This window comes from Carassius carassius, chromosome 43, assembly GCF_963082965.1.
Source record: "Carassius carassius chromosome 43, fCarCar2.1, whole genome shotgun sequence".
Taxonomy (NCBI): Eukaryota; Metazoa; Chordata; class Actinopteri; order Cypriniformes; family Cyprinidae; genus Carassius; species Carassius carassius.
Window position 1 is genome coordinate 4,714,794 of NC_081797.1, and position 18,298 is coordinate 4,733,091.

At 35.7% G+C, this 18,298-nt stretch overlaps 2 protein-coding genes across 4 annotated transcripts in view; both read right to left on the reverse strand.

Annotated features, from left to right (window-relative positions):
- Window positions 1-1,011: 1,011 nt before the first annotated feature.
- On the reverse strand, window positions 1,012-11,557 carry LOC132125236 (cytoplasmic polyadenylation element-binding protein 1-like). 3 transcript variants are annotated; one of them, XM_059536532.1, is made up of 12 exons: window positions 11,376-11,557; window positions 10,772-10,877; window positions 8,417-8,614; window positions 6,672-6,874; window positions 6,319-6,574; window positions 5,026-5,139; window positions 4,531-4,620; window positions 3,276-3,412; window positions 2,997-3,195; window positions 1,899-1,993; window positions 1,731-1,811; window positions 1,012-1,298 (listed from the first exon to the last, which is right to left on the reverse strand). In XM_059536532.1, the coding sequence occupies exons 1-12, from the start codon at window positions 11,388-11,390 to the stop codon at window positions 1,188-1,190; spliced, it is 1,605 nt and encodes a 534-aa protein (XP_059392515.1). In that variant the 5' UTR covers window positions 11,391-11,557; the 3' UTR covers window positions 1,012-1,187. The 3 variants fall into 3 exon arrangements, with proteins under 3 accessions (XP_059392515.1, XP_059392518.1, XP_059392517.1); XM_059536535.1 differs by having other exon boundaries at window positions 11,424-11,536; XM_059536534.1 differs by lacking the exons at window positions 10,772-10,877; window positions 11,376-11,557 and adding an exon at window positions 8,699-8,881.
- A 420-nt stretch (window positions 11,558-11,977) lies between these two features.
- Window positions 11,978-18,298, reverse strand: part of LOC132124780 (AP-3 complex subunit beta-2-like) — a 30,502-nt gene continuing 24,181 nt past the window's right edge. The window contains exons 20-26 of the mRNA XM_059535932.1: window positions 17,955-18,043; window positions 17,765-17,874; window positions 17,075-17,303; window positions 16,896-16,980; window positions 16,381-16,478; window positions 14,025-14,163; window positions 11,978-13,151 (exon numbers count right to left, since the gene is read on the reverse strand). Coding sequence (XP_059391915.1) covers window positions 13,001-13,151; window positions 14,025-14,163; window positions 16,381-16,478; window positions 16,896-16,980; window positions 17,075-17,303; window positions 17,765-17,874; window positions 17,955-18,043 — 901 coding nt within the window. The 3' untranslated portion in view covers window positions 11,978-13,000. The remainder of the gene's footprint in view (window positions 13,152-14,024; window positions 14,164-16,380; window positions 16,479-16,895; window positions 16,981-17,074; window positions 17,304-17,764; window positions 17,875-17,954; window positions 18,044-18,298) is intronic.

Below are 18,298 nucleotides of genomic sequence, written 5' to 3' on the forward strand. Positions count from 1 at the left end.
TGGGCGGTATTAGATTTTATATTTGTTTATTTTATATGTGTTACATTTTACATTAGTTAATTTTATAATACCAAGAATTTATGTTATATGAATATATATTATACATAAAAGTGTTATTGTTTATACCAATGTTGAGTGATATCTGATTTTTGATATAGTTTTGATGATATTGATGAATTATAATAGTTAATAGTAAACTTTAAATATGAAATATGCAAAGACAAATGTAGAGTTTTTTTTTTTTTTCTAACACTTTCATTATTGAGCCAAGAAATAAACAGAACATCCAATGTTTCAGTGCTTCAACAACTTTATTTTGTCCAATCGGAACATTTGTAAATAACCATGGCAATCTTTGCAGAGCAATGAGGTAGAGACTTTGAAATTCTAAAAAGCGGCTGCAAAAGGCAACGAGGAAGAGATTATACTCTTTGGCACAGTTTCAGCGAGAAACCAGAGCGGCTGACTAAGGTTAGGAGGATTTAACACAAAACACCAAACTCAACGCGAGGATTCCACCTCTATCTGCTCAAACAATCAATTTTAAAACCACTGGCAAACGTAGTGTGAAGTTAATATTAAAAAAGTGCTATGGTTTGTTAAAAACTATATACAGCACAGAGGTCAGAGAACCATCCGGAGTTGCTAACGTGTGTCCGATCTGATGGATGATTGATGGCGGGGTGGATGCTAAGCTGGAGCATTTCACATGCCAAGATGCTCATCAACCATTTAATAGAGTGTTAAAAAGGTTAAATAAAAAGGCCTTAGAGGCTTGAGGCAGGCAAACTTAAAAAATCAGGTTCATATGCTATGACCTAAACCAGCAGTAGAAAAGCAGGTAAATCCACCTTCAAAATTAATTAAATGAATCAAAATAATGGTCTTTAAACACTGGTAACAAAAGAGAATGAAGGCACCGACTGGTATTGGCCTGCATCAGAGGGTCAAACCTGCGAGACAAACTAATAATCTATGCATGCGAAATCTAAAACACAACTCTTAAAATCAGATCTCCATGGTGATGGCTGTCTGGTTAACTGTGATGATAACATCAATGAACACTTTAGAGTGCATAGAGGCTTAATGAACAAGAACGAGAGCGAGTGCAATACAACGCATTGACTTCCTTCCTCAAAACAGTGAACTCAGTCCGGACTCTTCCCCACACCGGCCGGCTGGCCGGTTTATTTGTGGTTCAGGCTCTTCTGGTTGCGCATGAGAGGCTGATGGCTGCTCAACACGTCCAGAGAGTGCCGCCAATGCCAGCATGACCGACAGTAGTATTTAAAACAGGCCTGAAGAGTTGAAAAATGTCCATGTCAGAGCAATACGACAAGAGTTTGGTGTGTATATATATATATATTAATTGATAATTAAATAATTATAAATACATATTTATAATATATAAATATTTGCATTATTGTGTACTGAATTGTTTAAAATTTGCAAAGCTTGCTTTTCAAGACCCAGTGAATCGAAGATCAAATCAATTTGCAGTCACCCCAATGATTCACAGCCCTACATGTTACAAATATTTCCCACAATGAAAAATAAATCAATTGAAGATTGAACATGAACAACGCTTAAAATTATTGTTCACCATCACATTAATGATGCAAATGTACAATTTGATTAAAGGCAAATTACACCATGTGAAGAGACATGAGAATCAAGCTGAAGCTAAGTGAACGGAGCTGTGACGCTTGATATGACGATGTGATTCCTACCTGAGCCCTGCAGAAGAACGGCCCGGGCTGACTGTTACATATTTGGCACATGGAGTCATCCAGATACGGGTCAATCTGGACCTACAGAGGGAACATAAAGAGAGAGAGGGAGATACACAGGGCTGATCCCCACAGCATGTGATATATTTGAGTTCTGCTCTTCTGTACCTTCTTGGTAAACTTGCAGGTTTTTATCTGCACAAACGCTGCGGTCACGGCTTTCAAGTAGCTCCTCTGACTTCTGAACGTCACTCTGCCAGAGCCTAGATGAACAAACACAATACATTCACTCTATGGCAAAAATATAGACTATATATACAGTCAAAAAAACAATTTAATTATTAAATGAAGATTTTTTTAATGATTTTGAAAGTCTCTTCTGTTTTTACAGTACCAATGACATGCACCATGTAATAAGGTTGCATTTATTTAATCAAAAATACAATAAAAACAGTAAACTGTGAAATATTCTAACATTTCAAACATATTGTATTATGTTGTATTATGGTTTATATTGTATTATATTTTAAAATCAAATTTATTCCTGTGTCACAAAGCTGAATTTTCAGCGTCATTACTCCAGTCTTGCGTCTCTCCAGTCACATGATCCTTCAGAAATCATTCTAATATGCTCACTTGCTCATTTATTATTGGTGCTCAATTTTTAAGAATTTTTGTTAATGCTGAAAACAATGTTTTTGCAGCTTAATATTTTTGTGGAAACAGTAATAAATTTTTTCAGGCTTCTTAAATGAATAGATAAAAAGAACAGCATTCCTTTGAAATAATTTTCCGTGCATCCTTGCTGAATAAAAGTACTAATTTCTTTTTTTATTGTGCCCCTTTTGTATAGTGTATCAAAGTTTCCATAAGAATATTACAATATTAAACTGTTTTCAACACCAATAATAGTAAGAAATGTTTCTAGAGCAGTAAATCAGCATATTAGACTGATTTCTGAAGGATCATGTGACACTGAAGACTGAAGTAATGATGCTCAAAATTCAGCTTTGCATCACGGGAATACATTAGATTTTAAAATATATTACAATAGAAGACAGGTACTTTAAACTGTAATAATATTTCACAATAGTACTGCGTTTTCTGTATTTTGTGATCAAATAAATGCAGTTTTGGTGAGCACGATAGACTACTCTTAACTTTATTATAATTCCAAATTATTCCAGTGATTCCAAACTTTTGGTTGCCAGTTTAAATTCTACAGCAATTTTTTTTTCCAGTGAGATGAGAGGAGAATGCACAGACCTATGGGATATTTGTGCTTGTCTGTGTCGATGCCTGCATACATGACCCCTCCGAAGAGCTCGTCCATGATGTGGGCCAGACCCTCTGCGTTTAACATCCCGTGCAGAGCGCCAACGAACACCGTCTTACTGCGGCAGAGGCGCTGGGAGGGACAGCGGATAAAATTGCTGTCTGAGATCACCCACGGGATGACCTGTACCTGCAGTACAGTGAGTGACAGAGCGGGCTCAGAGGTCAGGGGTCAGTAACAGGGTATTTTTAGGTGCATGTTATTCTCACTTCTTTGCTTTGGATCCGCCTGCTGGACAGTTTGTAGTAGAACTCGAGATAATCGTCAGACTGCAGACGGTGCTGAGTACAGATCTGCAGGAGCGTCTTCACTGACTTCTCCCAGTCAAACAGCAGATACACATAACCTACACCAAAACATACTGGATATGAAAACAAAGTGTACTATATATATATTTATATTAGTGCTGTCAAATGATTAATCATGATTAATTGCATCCAAAATAAAAGATTTTGTTTACAAAATATAAGTGTGTGTACTGTGTAAATGTGTATACTGTGTATACTGTGTGTGCGTGTGTGTGTGTGTATATATATATTTTACTTTTTATGTTCATAAAAAGGACTTGTCATTTGTGGAAATCAAAACCAGTATAAGTGCCACAAAGTCAATGGTTAACCGGGTAAAATAAGATTATTATAAATATTAAATGTACAAATATATCAATAATTGCATAAATCGATCACATTTTATTTGAATAATTATAAAGCAGCCTGCATATATAAAATATATGCATATAAAATATTAGTTTAACTAAAACTCATATATCTTTGTAAAATCTTATTTTTACTTTTTATAATTTTTTTAATGATGAAATGGTTTGAATATAATTTTATTATCATCATTTAAGGCATTTTAAGTAGGTTTATTGTAATCTAAAACTAATATTATTGAAGACATTTTAAAGTAATTTCAATTTAAATAAACCAAAATTTAATTACTTAAAAAAATAAAAAAATTATAACGATAAAAATGACAAAAGCACACCAAAAGCTAATTCAAAATATTGATAAAAAACTATACTAGTATATAAAGAATAACAAAATAACATTGATTTAAAGGTGCTAGATATTCATTGAAATATCATTAACAATATAAATTGAATAACAATTGAAATATCAATAACAATATAAAAGTTATTATTGCTGTATTTGATTAAACTCAGCAAAGATTTCCAATCAGAAAGGTATGTGACAAAGATGCTGAGAATCTGGAAATGATTTTAAAAGTATTCTATTTCCTGAAAACCATGAATAATCCTCCAGGGGGCAAAATACATGTCACACGATTGTTCAGAAAAGTGTTGATCATGTAAAAGATGTAGAGTTCTTAGATGCTTCAGATCTGATACATATACTGTAGCTTTATCTGGTTAAACATTAAACATGTTTCCATGTTAGTCCTTTTTGCCGTGACTCAGTATGAGATTGTAGATGATATATATGCTGCTATAAAATGAATTACCTTGCGGAGGACAACGTGGATGTTTACCATCTTTCCCAGGCCACTCGACTTTCAATGGACCAAAAACACTGAATGTGTTCAAAAGACTCGCTAGACAGAGAGAGAAAGGTTATTTACAACCTATTTGTGTTCAGAAACATAATACATAATAATACATAATACATAATAATTATTTTTTTTTTTACTTCTTAACTTTTTTTAAATTTTGTATTACATCACCTTTGCATCAAATGACATAAAAAAAGCTAATTAATGCGTCTATGGGCGGGATGGTGAATTTGACATCGTTCTCTCTTCTGACTGCTGTTATCAGTCTCTCTCAACTTTTTTATTTTGATTGAATATCGTGCTATTTTAGCAAATGGGAATGCAAAAATATGTGCGGTACTCTCCCATTCACTGCCCTCGAAGTTTACCCAACTACGATGACTTCCGCTGCTGAGAAACCCCAGAAATGTGTCTATTTCCATCTCAAGCGAGTGTCAGTCATCTCACCCTCTGTGATGTCCCATGGCACTCCTCCCAGAAACACTTTACAGGAGTAAACAGGGTTTTTGTAGTGGCGTGGAGGAAGAAGTCCCTCCCAGGTGTAAGTGGCTTCATTTACGGCTGTGAGAAACAGTCAGTCATAAAATCACAGCAATATTAATAAAAGCTAAAGACTAAATGCAAGGTTTTTAAGACTTTTAAATGTTCAATCATTTTTAAAGCCTGACATATGAAATAACAGTCAGAAATGTGCACACACAGTTCAATCTATCTATCTATCTATCTATCTATCTATCTATCTATCTATCTATCTATCTATCTATCTATCTATCTATCTATCTATCTATCTATCTATATTTAGAAATTGAATAGTTTAATGAAAATTCAGACAAAATGTAAAAAGAACGTGTAAAAATAAATGAGTAAAACATGCTGTTGTTTCAGTCCAGCAAGTGCTCATCTTGAAATATTACTAACAATATAAAAGTTATTCTTATGTTTACTACATACAAATGAGTAGATTTCACATAAAAAAGCCAGATGAACCACAACCTAATATAATTCATTTTCAGAGGCAGCAAGTGTCTGTACTTTATCAGTGTTTTTCTTTAGAAACCTTTACTTCACCACATTCCAAATCATAATAATGTACTTTTTACTGCACTACGTTTCATATCAAACATCATTTAATACTTAATTACATTATAAATCTAGTACAATTTTACTTTTACTCAAGTAAATGTAATTCAAAGATTTACTTGAGTACAAGAAAGTACTACTTTTTTAATGTTCTTAAGTATTAAAGATAAAAAAAATAAACTTTAATAGTGCAGTAAAAAGTATGACTTTTGAAATGTAATACGTCTAGTAATGTACAGATACTTTTTAAATTTACTCGAGTAAAGTAAAAATACTTTACTACTGTCCACCTCTGTATTCTTAGCTAATACTATAAGGCCTTGTTACTTGATAAAAGGTATAAAATATCAAGCAAAGTTTTGATCATGATGATAATTGATAATTTTGATTAATCAATATGATAAGTAGACTTTACAGAATAAATTTGACATTGCTTATTATAAATCTGACAGTCACAATGTGAAATGCTGAAAACAAGCAACTAGCCATGTGCATTCACACATTTTTATCACTTCATGTCAATATAAAAATAGTTCAACTTCCACAAGCGCATCGCAAAACACCCGCTTTCAGTTTCTCTTGTGCATGTAACATTTATAGTGAATCGAAGGGATATTGTACTTCCGAATCTGTTTAGCAGGTTGGCTAATGTCTCTGTACCTGCAGCTTGTTTATGTAGTTTCGCCTCTCTCTCGATGCAGAACGTGGGTTTTTTCAAGCCCAAAGCGTCCCAGCCGGGCCAGGCGGGACCTGTGGACCAGCACCCGACCTCTGACTCCTCGCCCCGAGCACTGGGAGTGCTTGTAAAGGTGTTGAGGGGATTCTGCTCTAAACGAGCATCTGTGTCTAGGTTGACACCCTCCGCCTGCAGTCTGGGTAGCAACAGGGGCAACGGAGGAGAGACTCTGAGAGAGACCTAACAGAGACAGAACTTGTTACTACTGTAACACTGTCAGAATCACTGCACTTCCACTATGGGTTCTGTATGAGAGCGCAGTGTTGTTGTGGCTCACCAGGTGGTCAGATCCTGATGAGATCACACTGTTCTCTGAGTTGACGGGACTGCTGGATCCTGAGTGCAGCAGAGAGTGAGGCTCCAGCGCCGCCATCAGGCTGGAGAAGCGCTCCAGTGGATCTCCAGACGCAGACACGTGGGCCCGGAAAGAGTGCTGCTGACCCAAATCAGCACCTTCTGAAGCACCCAAGAGATCCAACGCTGCAGGAGAGAATCAGTGGGATTTTTATGGGATGTGCTTTTTACTGACATAGCAACCTTTTACAGTTTTTGTAATTTGACAATTATATCCTTTAAATTAAATTTCCTAAATGGTATGTTTTAGTGAGAAAAAAAAGTGTTTCAAAATATAACATGCATACGTTCATCAAAGAATCCTGAAAATAAATGTAGAGCTTCCATAACAATATCAGGCAGCACAACTGTTTTGAACATTGATAATCATCAGAAGTGTTTCTTGAGCAGTAAACCAGCATGTTAGATTGATTTCTGAAGGATCAAGTGACATTGAAGTATGGAGTAAAGATGCTGAAAATTCTGCTTTGCATCACAGGAATAAATTGCTTTTTAAAATATATTAAAATAGAAAAAAACTATTTTAAATAAATGCAAAAATATTTCACAATATTACTGTTTTTACTGTATTTCTGTTCAAATAAATGCAGCCTTGATGAGCAGAAGAGACTTCTTTCAATAATATATATATATTTTTTAAAACCCTACCGAGCCAAAATACAAAAATATTTATAAAATATGAACATCAAATATGTATTACCTACTTTTTACAAACTGGCCAACGTCTGGCTCAACCAGTGATGTGAGTTTGGTGGCATGTTAATTATTTGTGTATATCTGTCTGAAAATAACACTTTGTCTCTAATCCTGTAAAAAGACTGAATGAATGAGAGATGTGCTGGATGAGACAGCAGAAACCAGCTCAGTCTGTGTGTGTGTGTGTGTGTGTCTATTACTGGATTTGGGTCAGAACAAACCTTAGGCACATCATGGCTTTCATTTAAAACATGGATGGACACACGCATTTATGCTTGTAATTTGAGATGGTGAAGCTAAAGGGAAAGTCGAAATGAAATGCAAGCCCACGCTGATGAATCCAGCATTATGTCCCACTGTGAACGGTGTGAAAATGATTAGTCATGAGTGAGAAATCAAGATACGAGACATCACTACAGTTCAGACCTTCCAGAACAATCCATCAACATTGTTCTTGAAGGTCTGAACAAAAAACAAAAACAAAAACATTGCATATCCTGCCTTTTCATATAAAAATCCTTAAAACAATATAAACATACATAACCCCCCCCCCCCCCCCCACACACATATATATATATATATATATATGATATAGGTATAAGTTTTTAAACATAAAATATCTAATTCATAAAAGCAAGAACAATTATTATTATGAAGTGCATATAAAGTTCATATAAAGTAACAATATTAATAACATTCAAGGCAGTCTCTGAAGTCCATTTCTTATTTAAATTCTTCAAAATTTTGGTACTCAAGTAAATGTATCTCATTTAAACTGATATCTATATATATTATCTTATTTGCATTACAAAATATTGTATTTTTATATTAAATATTACAATAACTTATTTTATTTATATGTTTCTGTATATTCCTAGATAATCAACACTAAAGCACTGAGAAGCAGTCTAAAACTAGCTTGAACAGAAAGATAGGAGCGGCTATTCAACATTTAAGCACAGGTTCACTCACCGGGCGTTTGGGAGCAGGGTTGGGTCGGCCGCTGGGACTCGGGGCGGCTCCAGGGCTGCTGCTTCCAGTAGGGGAAGCTCAGAGACAGCAGGCCCAGACTGAGCTCATCAACACTGGGCACAGCAGCCAGAGGATCCTGCTGCTCTGGAGCCAACAGCATGCTGCTAACCAGCGGAGAGCAGGCTGTGCCCGAACCATCTATGAGAGCGAGAGAAAGAGAGCGAGAGAGAGAGAGTTACAGAGGCACAAAGACACACAACCGAACCTGGTTCCCATACCGACCTGCCGTGGGTCCAGTGGAGTTCATCATACCGCTGTGTGTTCATCACTGACCTGTTAAACATGTGACCGGCCTGCTCAAACCTCACACACTGCTGCTAGTGCTAAAGCCATGCTCACTCCATCACACACTCACTCGGTCTGCCAGAGCAGCCTCACCACCTCCCGTCCCTGTGTGTGTGTGTGTGTGTGTGAATCACGTGTACTGTCTGTCTCTCTGGCCCATCTCCCGTTCATGGCCTGACTCAGCAGAGAGACAGACGGAAGTGGGCAGGGCTCCACTGATAACTGTGATTCAGCTCATTTGATTTCACACACACTCGGCTGTCTCTGTTGATCCCAGGCTGTACCAGACGCACCCTAGTGTCCGAATAAAGGGGTGTTCATACTCACAGCGAGGTGATGGGGGTGTGTCCAAAAGTACCCTTTTTATATTAAGGGGGTCATATGATGTGATTTAAAATTTTCTTTTCTCTTTGGAGCGTTACAAGCTCTTGGTGCATAAAGAAAATCTGTAAAGCTGCAAAGACTAAAGTCTCAAATCCAAAGAGATATTCTTTATAAAATTAAGTCAACCACGCCCCTCTAAAACCCCTCGTTCTAACACCCCCCCACCATGTCTACGTCACGATGAGGGAAGATTTGCATAACGCCGCCCAAATGTTCACGCAAAGAAAGAAGTTGGTAAAGGGGTATGTTAAAAGGTGTAACATTTCCGTCACATGCTTGAAGCATTCAGCCAATCACAACACACTAGATAGCTGCCCAATCAGAGCACACCTCTCTTTTAAGACCTATGAGCTTTGTAAAAATCGACGCATTTCAGAAAAGCGGGACACAGAGGAGAAACAATAATGTACATTATGTGAAAAATAATTTGTTTTTTTTACCTTAAACCGCATAAACCCATTGCATTACACCAAATACACAAAATAATGTTTTTAGCAATGTCATACGAACCCTTTAAAATTAAAAAGCAAGCCCAGGCCAGATGAGAAAAAGTAACGCAGAAGTAATGAAATGCATTACTTTTCATAAAGAGTAACTTATTAACTCAATGAGTTGTTTTTTTTAGGGAGAAACGCAATATTGTAATGTATTACTTTCAAAAGTAACTTTCCCCAACACTGGCACCACAAGTGTCCAAAAGTATGAAACATGGTGAAACATGATGTCCAGATTTATGCATTGTCAAATGTGCCGTGTTTGTTCATTGGCGCTCAGTTTTGAAGCCAGATTTATTTCAAACTAATCACCTAACATACTTTGTGACAAAAAATTAGAAAACAAATTTTCATGTCCAGCTATTATTGTGGTAAAAATTTATAAATTAAACTGTAAAAAAATTCCAAAGCTGTAAGTAATATTGAAAATACTGTTTCATTCTTTCTAATTCAGAAAGTTGTGTTACTTGCTGTTTCTTTGTAATAATTTGTGAAATTTACTAGGCCACATCTAAATATCCAGTAAAATCTTTGCAGATAGTAAAAATTTATCTGACAAATATATTCCACATACAGTGTTAAAAAATTATATTCTCCAAGGAAAGGTAATGTGTACGGTGCCCCACACATAACTGATTATTTTAAATAAATAAGAAAAAATATATATATATACAGCGGAAGAGGAAAGTATCAAACTATCAGTGTTGCAGAGTAAGTTATTCCTAATATACAGTAACAACACTTTATAATAAAGTTACATTTGTTAACATTCGTTAACTACATTAGTTGTCATGAACTAACAATAAAAAAACCTTGAAAGCATTTATTAATCTTAAATGAATCTAAGTTAATGTTCATTTGAACATTTCTTAATTATTCAATATTATTTAATGGACCTGAGCTAACATGAACAAACAACGAACAGTTGTATTTTAATTAAATAACAACTAACAAAGATTAATACATAGTGTAACATGTTTTGCTCATTGTTAGTTTATGTTGGCCCTATGGAATAACAGGCAGTGATGAATTGTTCACAATAAGACCAGAAACATGTATTAAGCAGGTAATGACAGCCTATTTCAATCACATTTACATCCAATCCGTGTGTGTGTGTGTTTATGGATCTCACCTGTGATGTGTTTCCAAATGTTTAGCGGATTGGCTCCTGTGAACAGCCCAAAGGGCCTGTGAGCTCCAGGATCTCCATATGCAGCATTGCAGTCCGTTTTCTCTCTCTGTTAAAAGAAACATATGGTACATGCACAAATAGGTGCCAGAATTTTCATATTAGCTGGACATATTTCCTTTACGGCGGCTTGCAACTAGTAAACCAAAGAGCAACATTACTTGTACTTGACTTTTTGAGAAGGCCTAGCTTGCTAGGACCTCTGGCTCTACCTCAATATTACAAATAAACAAGTTTAAGACAACCTACCAAACAATGAAACTCCACTTAATGTTAACCTAGTGAGCTCCATATTTAGACAGCAATAATACTACTTCTTTTCTTTCTTTCTTTTATGCCTTAGTGCTCTTCATCTTGTTTATTCTTAAGTAAATTGGATTTTTATGGTTTGTCTCAATTTTTGTAGGTCTACATTGTGTTTGCATTATGTTCATCACACACAACTAAGCTGCGAATGTTAGGTGCTGATGTAGAATTCGCGCCATTAAAAAACTGAAACTGAAAGTGTGTAAAACTCTCTTTTACACACATATAGACCGTCTCTTACCCTGTAGAAATCCATTAGAGCTGCTCAAAAAGACAAAAAAGACGCTACCTTTGACTTAATAAGACAGTTCAGGACGCTGAACTCATAACGAGTGTTAGGCTGCTGCTCAACCACACGTTAGGGTTCAAACCAGAGCACGTTTCAGTCATTCTCGGATTAAACAGGTGCATGACTCCAGCACGAGCAAATCACGCGCACTGACCAAATAGGATACAGTCAGTGGATTGCGGGGCTAGTTGTCACACAAACATAAGAAAAAAAACTAACGAAAAAAAAACATTAATTACAATAATTGTCTGTAGATCATTTTATGTAACATTCATGATCAGATATGTTAGAAAAAATGTTTATACTAAAAATAGTTTTATTTAAATTGATAACAAGTTTGCTGTGACCGCTATTGGGGCATGTTGTCACAACAGTATGTTCAGTGAACTGTATTCTTTGTCAACAACGATGAAAACGTTCAGTTAGGCCTACTTTCTGTAGACATTAAGTTATTATGCAACTATTTATAAATAAACCAATAAAGTGTGACAACTTAACCCGGTCGAATATAAAAAAATAAATAAATACAAAGTTGAATAAAAAATAGATCTTAATTTTAGTGTGCAAGTTCTCTTTTATTGACATCTAAAACTCTTTATAATAAATAGAGAATTAATATTCAAACAACAAATGATTTCCCACAGTCACACAGAGATGAGTCAGTAAAGCTGGATTTCCGGGAAGGAAGATCCGGTTTATGCCATCAAGCACATCATCATAACTATAAAATGTCTAAAACTAACTACTAACAGTGTCTTCAACAGGATCAACTGCTCCAGACTGCATTAAAATACCTAAAATAACCGGATTGTGAGATACTGTATTCTTCTGAGAGCTTAAAGAGAACAAAAAGCTGATGGATGTTGAGTGATATACCAGTCTATAGTCCTAAATTCAGCAGTTACACATTCGCAAATACAGATAAGACATACATTATAGTGGAAAGAGATGTTGAAGACCGAATTCATCCTGATGGTTTTTGGAGCTTTTGATTTTGCTAAAACCAACATGAAACCAAAATGCACATGTTTTAGAGAGTTGAACAAAGTTCATGTTTTCAAAACAAGTTTTGAAGTGGTTTCTGGAAAAAAATCTGCTGTTGTCATTTGGAATGCGGTCTGGCATCAGATGTAAGACATTACATTCAGAAAATGTGAAAGATAAACACTAAAAATAAACCGCGCAGGGTTTCTACTGATGAATCACTCAGATGATTATTAAACTTGTTTCACTGAGCAGATGGATACAAGCTGGTATCCAAAAACTGTCAGCCATGTACTGTTTATCCAACAGAGCTTCTAAATTGAAATTGACACAGGTTTGTGCATTCATTCGGGAGAATTTATGGTGTAAAACTGTCTTTACTAACTGTCTTTGATGTCATGTAACATTCAACAGAGGAAAATAAAAGGAACATCCTGATTAAGGGGCTGTGAATGTTACTGTTGCTGTTCTAATGTAAGTTCAAAGTATTTTTTTGATGCTACAAGCCAGTCCACATTGGGAAAATATCTACACAGAGATGCGACTCAATGCGGTAAGCAGCAGTAGGAGGGTGTTGACTGTAGGGGGCGCCATCACTGCGACAGGGCCTGCATGATATCTTTAACCAGCATTGTGCCGATCAACATCTTCTCGCAGTTCACCGTCAGCTGAGCTCCGCCGCCTTCCTTCGTAGAGACGTTGACCAACACGAGACAACTGCTGCTCACTGTTTTACCTGCAAATCTGTAAACAGGAGCAGGAGGAGGAGGAGGAGGAGGAGGTGTACTGAGATTATAAAAGATGACAGGCCAGAAAAACAGACAGCAAAGCAAAGAAAGATTTCAAGAGTTTAACATACTCAAATAATGGACCCTTTACTCAAACGTACATAAAATATACATGAACATACAAATTCCTCTAAAATACAACGAATACTGGAATTACTTAAAAGGATGGTTACCTGAAAATGAAAATTCTTAACCTCATGTCGGGTTCAAACCCGTAAGACCATTGTTCATATTCGGAACACAGATTAAGATATTTTTGATGAAATCCGAGAGCTTTCTGACCCTCCATAGAGAGCAAGGAAACTACTGTCCCACAGTCGAAGCCCAGAATGGTAATAAGGACATTGATCAAATAGTCCATGTGACATAGAAGAGAAGAAACTGTTGAACAAAGTCGTCATTTTTGTTTTCTTCGTGCACAAAAAATATTTGCAAAGCTTCTTGAACAATTCGTGGCACATGGACTATTTTAACAAAGTCCTTACTACCTTTTTGGGCTTTGAATGTGGTAGTTGTGTTGCTGTCTATGCAGGGTCAGAAAGCTCAACAAAGGTATTACGGATTTGGAATGACATGAGGGTGAGTAATTAATTAGAGAATTTTCCCTTTAAGGTCTGATTTTTAAAACTTAAAGGCCCCATCCCAAATAGGACAGTTAGTATGTACTTTGTCTACAAGACCAATGGGCATCCCATTTGTCATTTTTTGGTTCAAAAGTATGCTCACTAGCGCCCCCAGCTGTTTACCACATAACAGTCTATGCAAGATTTTGTGGACTCCAAAGGTTTTCATTTGGGACAGGGCCACTGTCTTCATGTGTGTGTGTTACCTGCACTCTTTATCTGAACCGCATGGTACTCTGGTCAAGTTGGCGGTGGCTGTGACTCTCTCAACGATGGCATGTTCGTTCACGCATTTCTCTCCCAGTGTCAACTTCTCTGAGATTTCATTCATTCCCATCAGTTTACCTGTGAAAAGAGACAGAAAGCATATCTTCAGATCAGTGCTCCATCAAACTGTCCTATGACGTGTTGCTACAGACTAGCTGAAAGCTACTGAAAATTTTTAATCTTTTATACAGGTTATTATTGTTTAATCAACCAATATCCAAGATCCAGAACCAAAAAACAGACACACTAAATTAAAGAATCTAAAACCAATATAATACTAAATATCGGATAAATAATTATACATATAAAAAAAATATATATTTGTGTAAGGTATTTATTACTATTTTGAATTAACTTAATTAACTCATTTTTGATTTTTAGTTTTAGCAATTTTGTTTGTCATTTTTATGAGCCTTTTCTTTTTAATATTTCTGTTTAGCTTTAAATTTCAGTCTTAGTTTTAGTAATTTTAGTACTTAGTACTTTAGTAAGGTGACAAGGCATCATTTCTTATTTTTGTTGTTTCCAATGTTAAAATCTTTCCATCTAATATTTATATTTTATTTCTGCTTTATTTCACTTCCAAATTTTTTTTTATTAGTTTTAGCTAAAAGTAGAAACAATGCCCAGAATGCATAGCAACAGACCAACATTTTTAAATGGTCAACCAAGATTATGAACAGTGTAAGAAAAATGTGAAATATATTATGTGCTGAAAAGCATAAATTGAAAATAATTCAATGTACTTAAATTTATTGTATCTAGCTTTGCCAAATGATAATGTCAGAGTATTGGACTCAACAGTGTCTGGTCTCTTGTGCATTAACATAGCTGCAGCCCACTAAAAATGTTTCAGTTCAGTCACTTAAAAGCTCAAAATGTATTAATAATGCTACCTTGGAAGGTAGCTGTCTATGTAGACATTACAAAACAGGTTTTGTGAGCTGTGCTGAGTGTGCTGGCCTCACAAGTGTTGTGATGGTTCAGGGTCATTCGGACAGGTTCAGTGTTTCTAAGGCACATTCCTGGCATAATGTTACCTTGACATACCATGAGGAAATGTATAGTCATGGTAACAGTCGCCAAGGCTGGAGACTGCGGTAAGAGGGAAGAGCAGCTGGAAGCAAAAGCATTTCTAGAATAACAGGAAGGGGTGTGCAGCTAACAAAAACATGATCCAAGAGCATTTGGCTAACATTCCCATAAACTTATGAAAACCTCTCAATGTTCCAAAAAATGTCAGTGTTCTCTGAATTTCCAAAACGTTAAGTTTTTCAAATGTTTTGAAATTGATTTTTTTTTCTTTGTTATGCGAACGTTCCATTTTAGCATTATGGGAACATTACTTATGAATTTTCTCTGAACGTTCTCAAACAGGTATTAACAGATGTAAAAAAATGTTAGACTAATGTTTCACAAAAAATTCATTCTATGAACAATGTATAAATAACGTCATTGTGCTAACTTTCTCAGAACATTATTAAAGATAACTTTTAACAAGTGTTCTATTAAAATTACTGGAAGAAAATTTTTCATAACTTTGTCAGAATATTAGCCAAAGTTCTCTGTTAGCTGGTTGCGTGTGTCTGTGTAAACAAATCAGGAACGATAGGGGAAGAGGAGGAGCTATGCTAATTAGCTACATCAGATAAACTTACCATTCAAAAGATTCTCTAACAAACAGCGGCAAAATGAGCCCACGGAAGAGGAAAACATGAGTTTAAAACATACACCCTAAATTCTAAACTGACAAACGTTTATGCTGAGCTGTTAGCAGCATGCTAACTTCAGGTTATAATTGTCCTAGATTTAGATTCGCCTCCTGTATTATGATAAAAATTGTACTACTTTGGTATTACTTCCACTTCCAAGGGATTTTCTTTACTGTACATGCTTTTGAAGCTAATAATACACAACACTTTGCGCTGTGGTAAATAATGAATTGTAAGAGAGTAATGATTTAATGAGTTTAGCAAGAAGCTCATGCTTGCATGCAAATTAGTACACGAGAAAAGGGTCTTAGGTACGAAAAGCCCAAATTCTGGTTACGCAAATATCTAGTATTAATGCACAATGGAAGAATTCAGATTAGGAAAAGCCATGGAACATGAAATTTATATTTCATGAATTATAAAAGAGAGACATAATTTCTCTCTCTGTCATATCATCTGTTGAAGATTAATTTCAGAGAGACACTGCTACACAGGAAGAAAGAAATGACATGAAGAAAGAAATGAAAGAAATCTATAGAGCAACTGGGACTGCTAAAACGAGGATGGGCTGACATTCTCTTACCTTGCTCCTTCTTGAAGTCATTTTCTGTCAGAAACACTGGTGTCATTAGCTCCCCGACAGGCGGCTGGATGGAAGCGAAGAACTTGCTGGTGTGAGTACTGAAAAAGTAAACAAAAATGCCTGGAATTGGAGTCAAGAAACTGTTATATGATTTATATGAATGGAGGTGATTTACAGAAACAAATATGCAGCCCGTTTAATTGTAAGGGCGAATAATGGCCATGAAAAGCTAAATTACGACCATAAATGGACTATTCTATTTATATTTAATGTCAAGGTGACTTACTAGCTTACAAAAATGTGTTCTAAGAATGTTCTGCTACTGCTAACCATTACATTATGGAACTATTACTGGTAGTTATGAATTTTCTGTGAAAGTTCTGTCTATTGAAAATAGCAAAGGGCCTAAGACAGATCCTTGTGGCACTCCATATTTTACTGGTGTTAACTGAGATGAGTAACAAGTGGACATCAGGAAATAGAAGTTTATAATTTAGCTCTTCTTAAACACTCACCACAGCTGGAAGTTTGCTGCTTGTGTAGAATCACAGAAATCTATGCCCATCACCACAGTAACCGATTCACCTGCTGCTAACACGTCTGAAAGGACGCATGCAAACAGAACAAAAATAAACCTAAAGTAGTTGTAGAAAAAGCTTGTTTAGAAAATCTCATACAGTGCAGGATTGCAGACCTATCTCAGCGAACTCGCGGATCCTCATCCCAGACTGCAGCCTGGGCTCCTCGATGTGCAGGTTTTTGGTCTCAGAGTTGGTGTTGTTGGTAAACTGGATCTGGACGGCCACCATGTTAGGGTCTGGACTGAAGGGCTGCCGGCTGAAGCAATACTCAACCGCAAGACCCTCACCTGTTATACGATGTAGGAGCTCATACATCTTTATCGAACCAGAAGGAGTGATTGTCTGTGAGAAAACAGAAGAGAGTTTTTATATATATCGAATCAATTATATCATACAGTGCCGTTTGGGGTCAGAAAATTTTTTTTTTTCTTGAAAAGAAATATTAACTTTTATTCAGCAAAGGATGAATTCAATTGATCAAAAGTGACAGTAAAAACATTTATAATGTTACAAAAGATTTATATTTAAAGTAACTGCTGTTGTTTTAAACTTTATATTCAAAATGTAAAATATAAAATGAAAAAGGTCTTAAATGCAATATTTAAAAACAAAAATGTTTATGCTTAAAATTTTCTTTTTTTGTATTCTGAAAAAAAATAAAAAGAGGTGCATAAAAAAATAAACAAAATAATTATTTATAAAGAGAAAATAACTTTTTTCTGCAGACTTATTCTGCAAAATTATGACAATATTTCTGCCGTATTTATTGTACATTTACAATTGTTCTTTGGCCCAAAACTCACTGTAGGTGCTAAAATAGTGTCAGTCAGTGACAAACCCTCCAGATCAGACACCAGACTACTGGACATGAAGTTAACTGGAGTCACTGGAGCCGATGCTGGAGCTGGTTCAACTGGGAGAGAGAAAGACAAATTGTGCTTTAACATTCAAGCATGTGTCTTTGATCTTGAATGTGTGAGTGGTTTTACTCACAGTCATCCAAAATCCAGCAAAGACATTTCCTGCGTCTCCTTCTTGTTCTCTTTTTTGGATTGTTTGGGAGGTTGTTTTGATACAGGCGTCTAAGGGAAAGGGGAAATCAGAAAAAGTTTTACATGAACTCTTATCCATAAGATTAACATCAAAATAGCATGATAGTACTGTTACTCACTGTCTGCATTGTTTAATCTCCTATGGCAGCTCATGTGACAACAGTAGCATACTACTTTTAAGTTGAAGTGAGTTTATTATAAAAAAAAAAAAAAAAAAAAAAACAGCATGCAAATGCTGTATATAATGCATAGTATTAACTACGTAGTAAACTAGTATTCTATTTT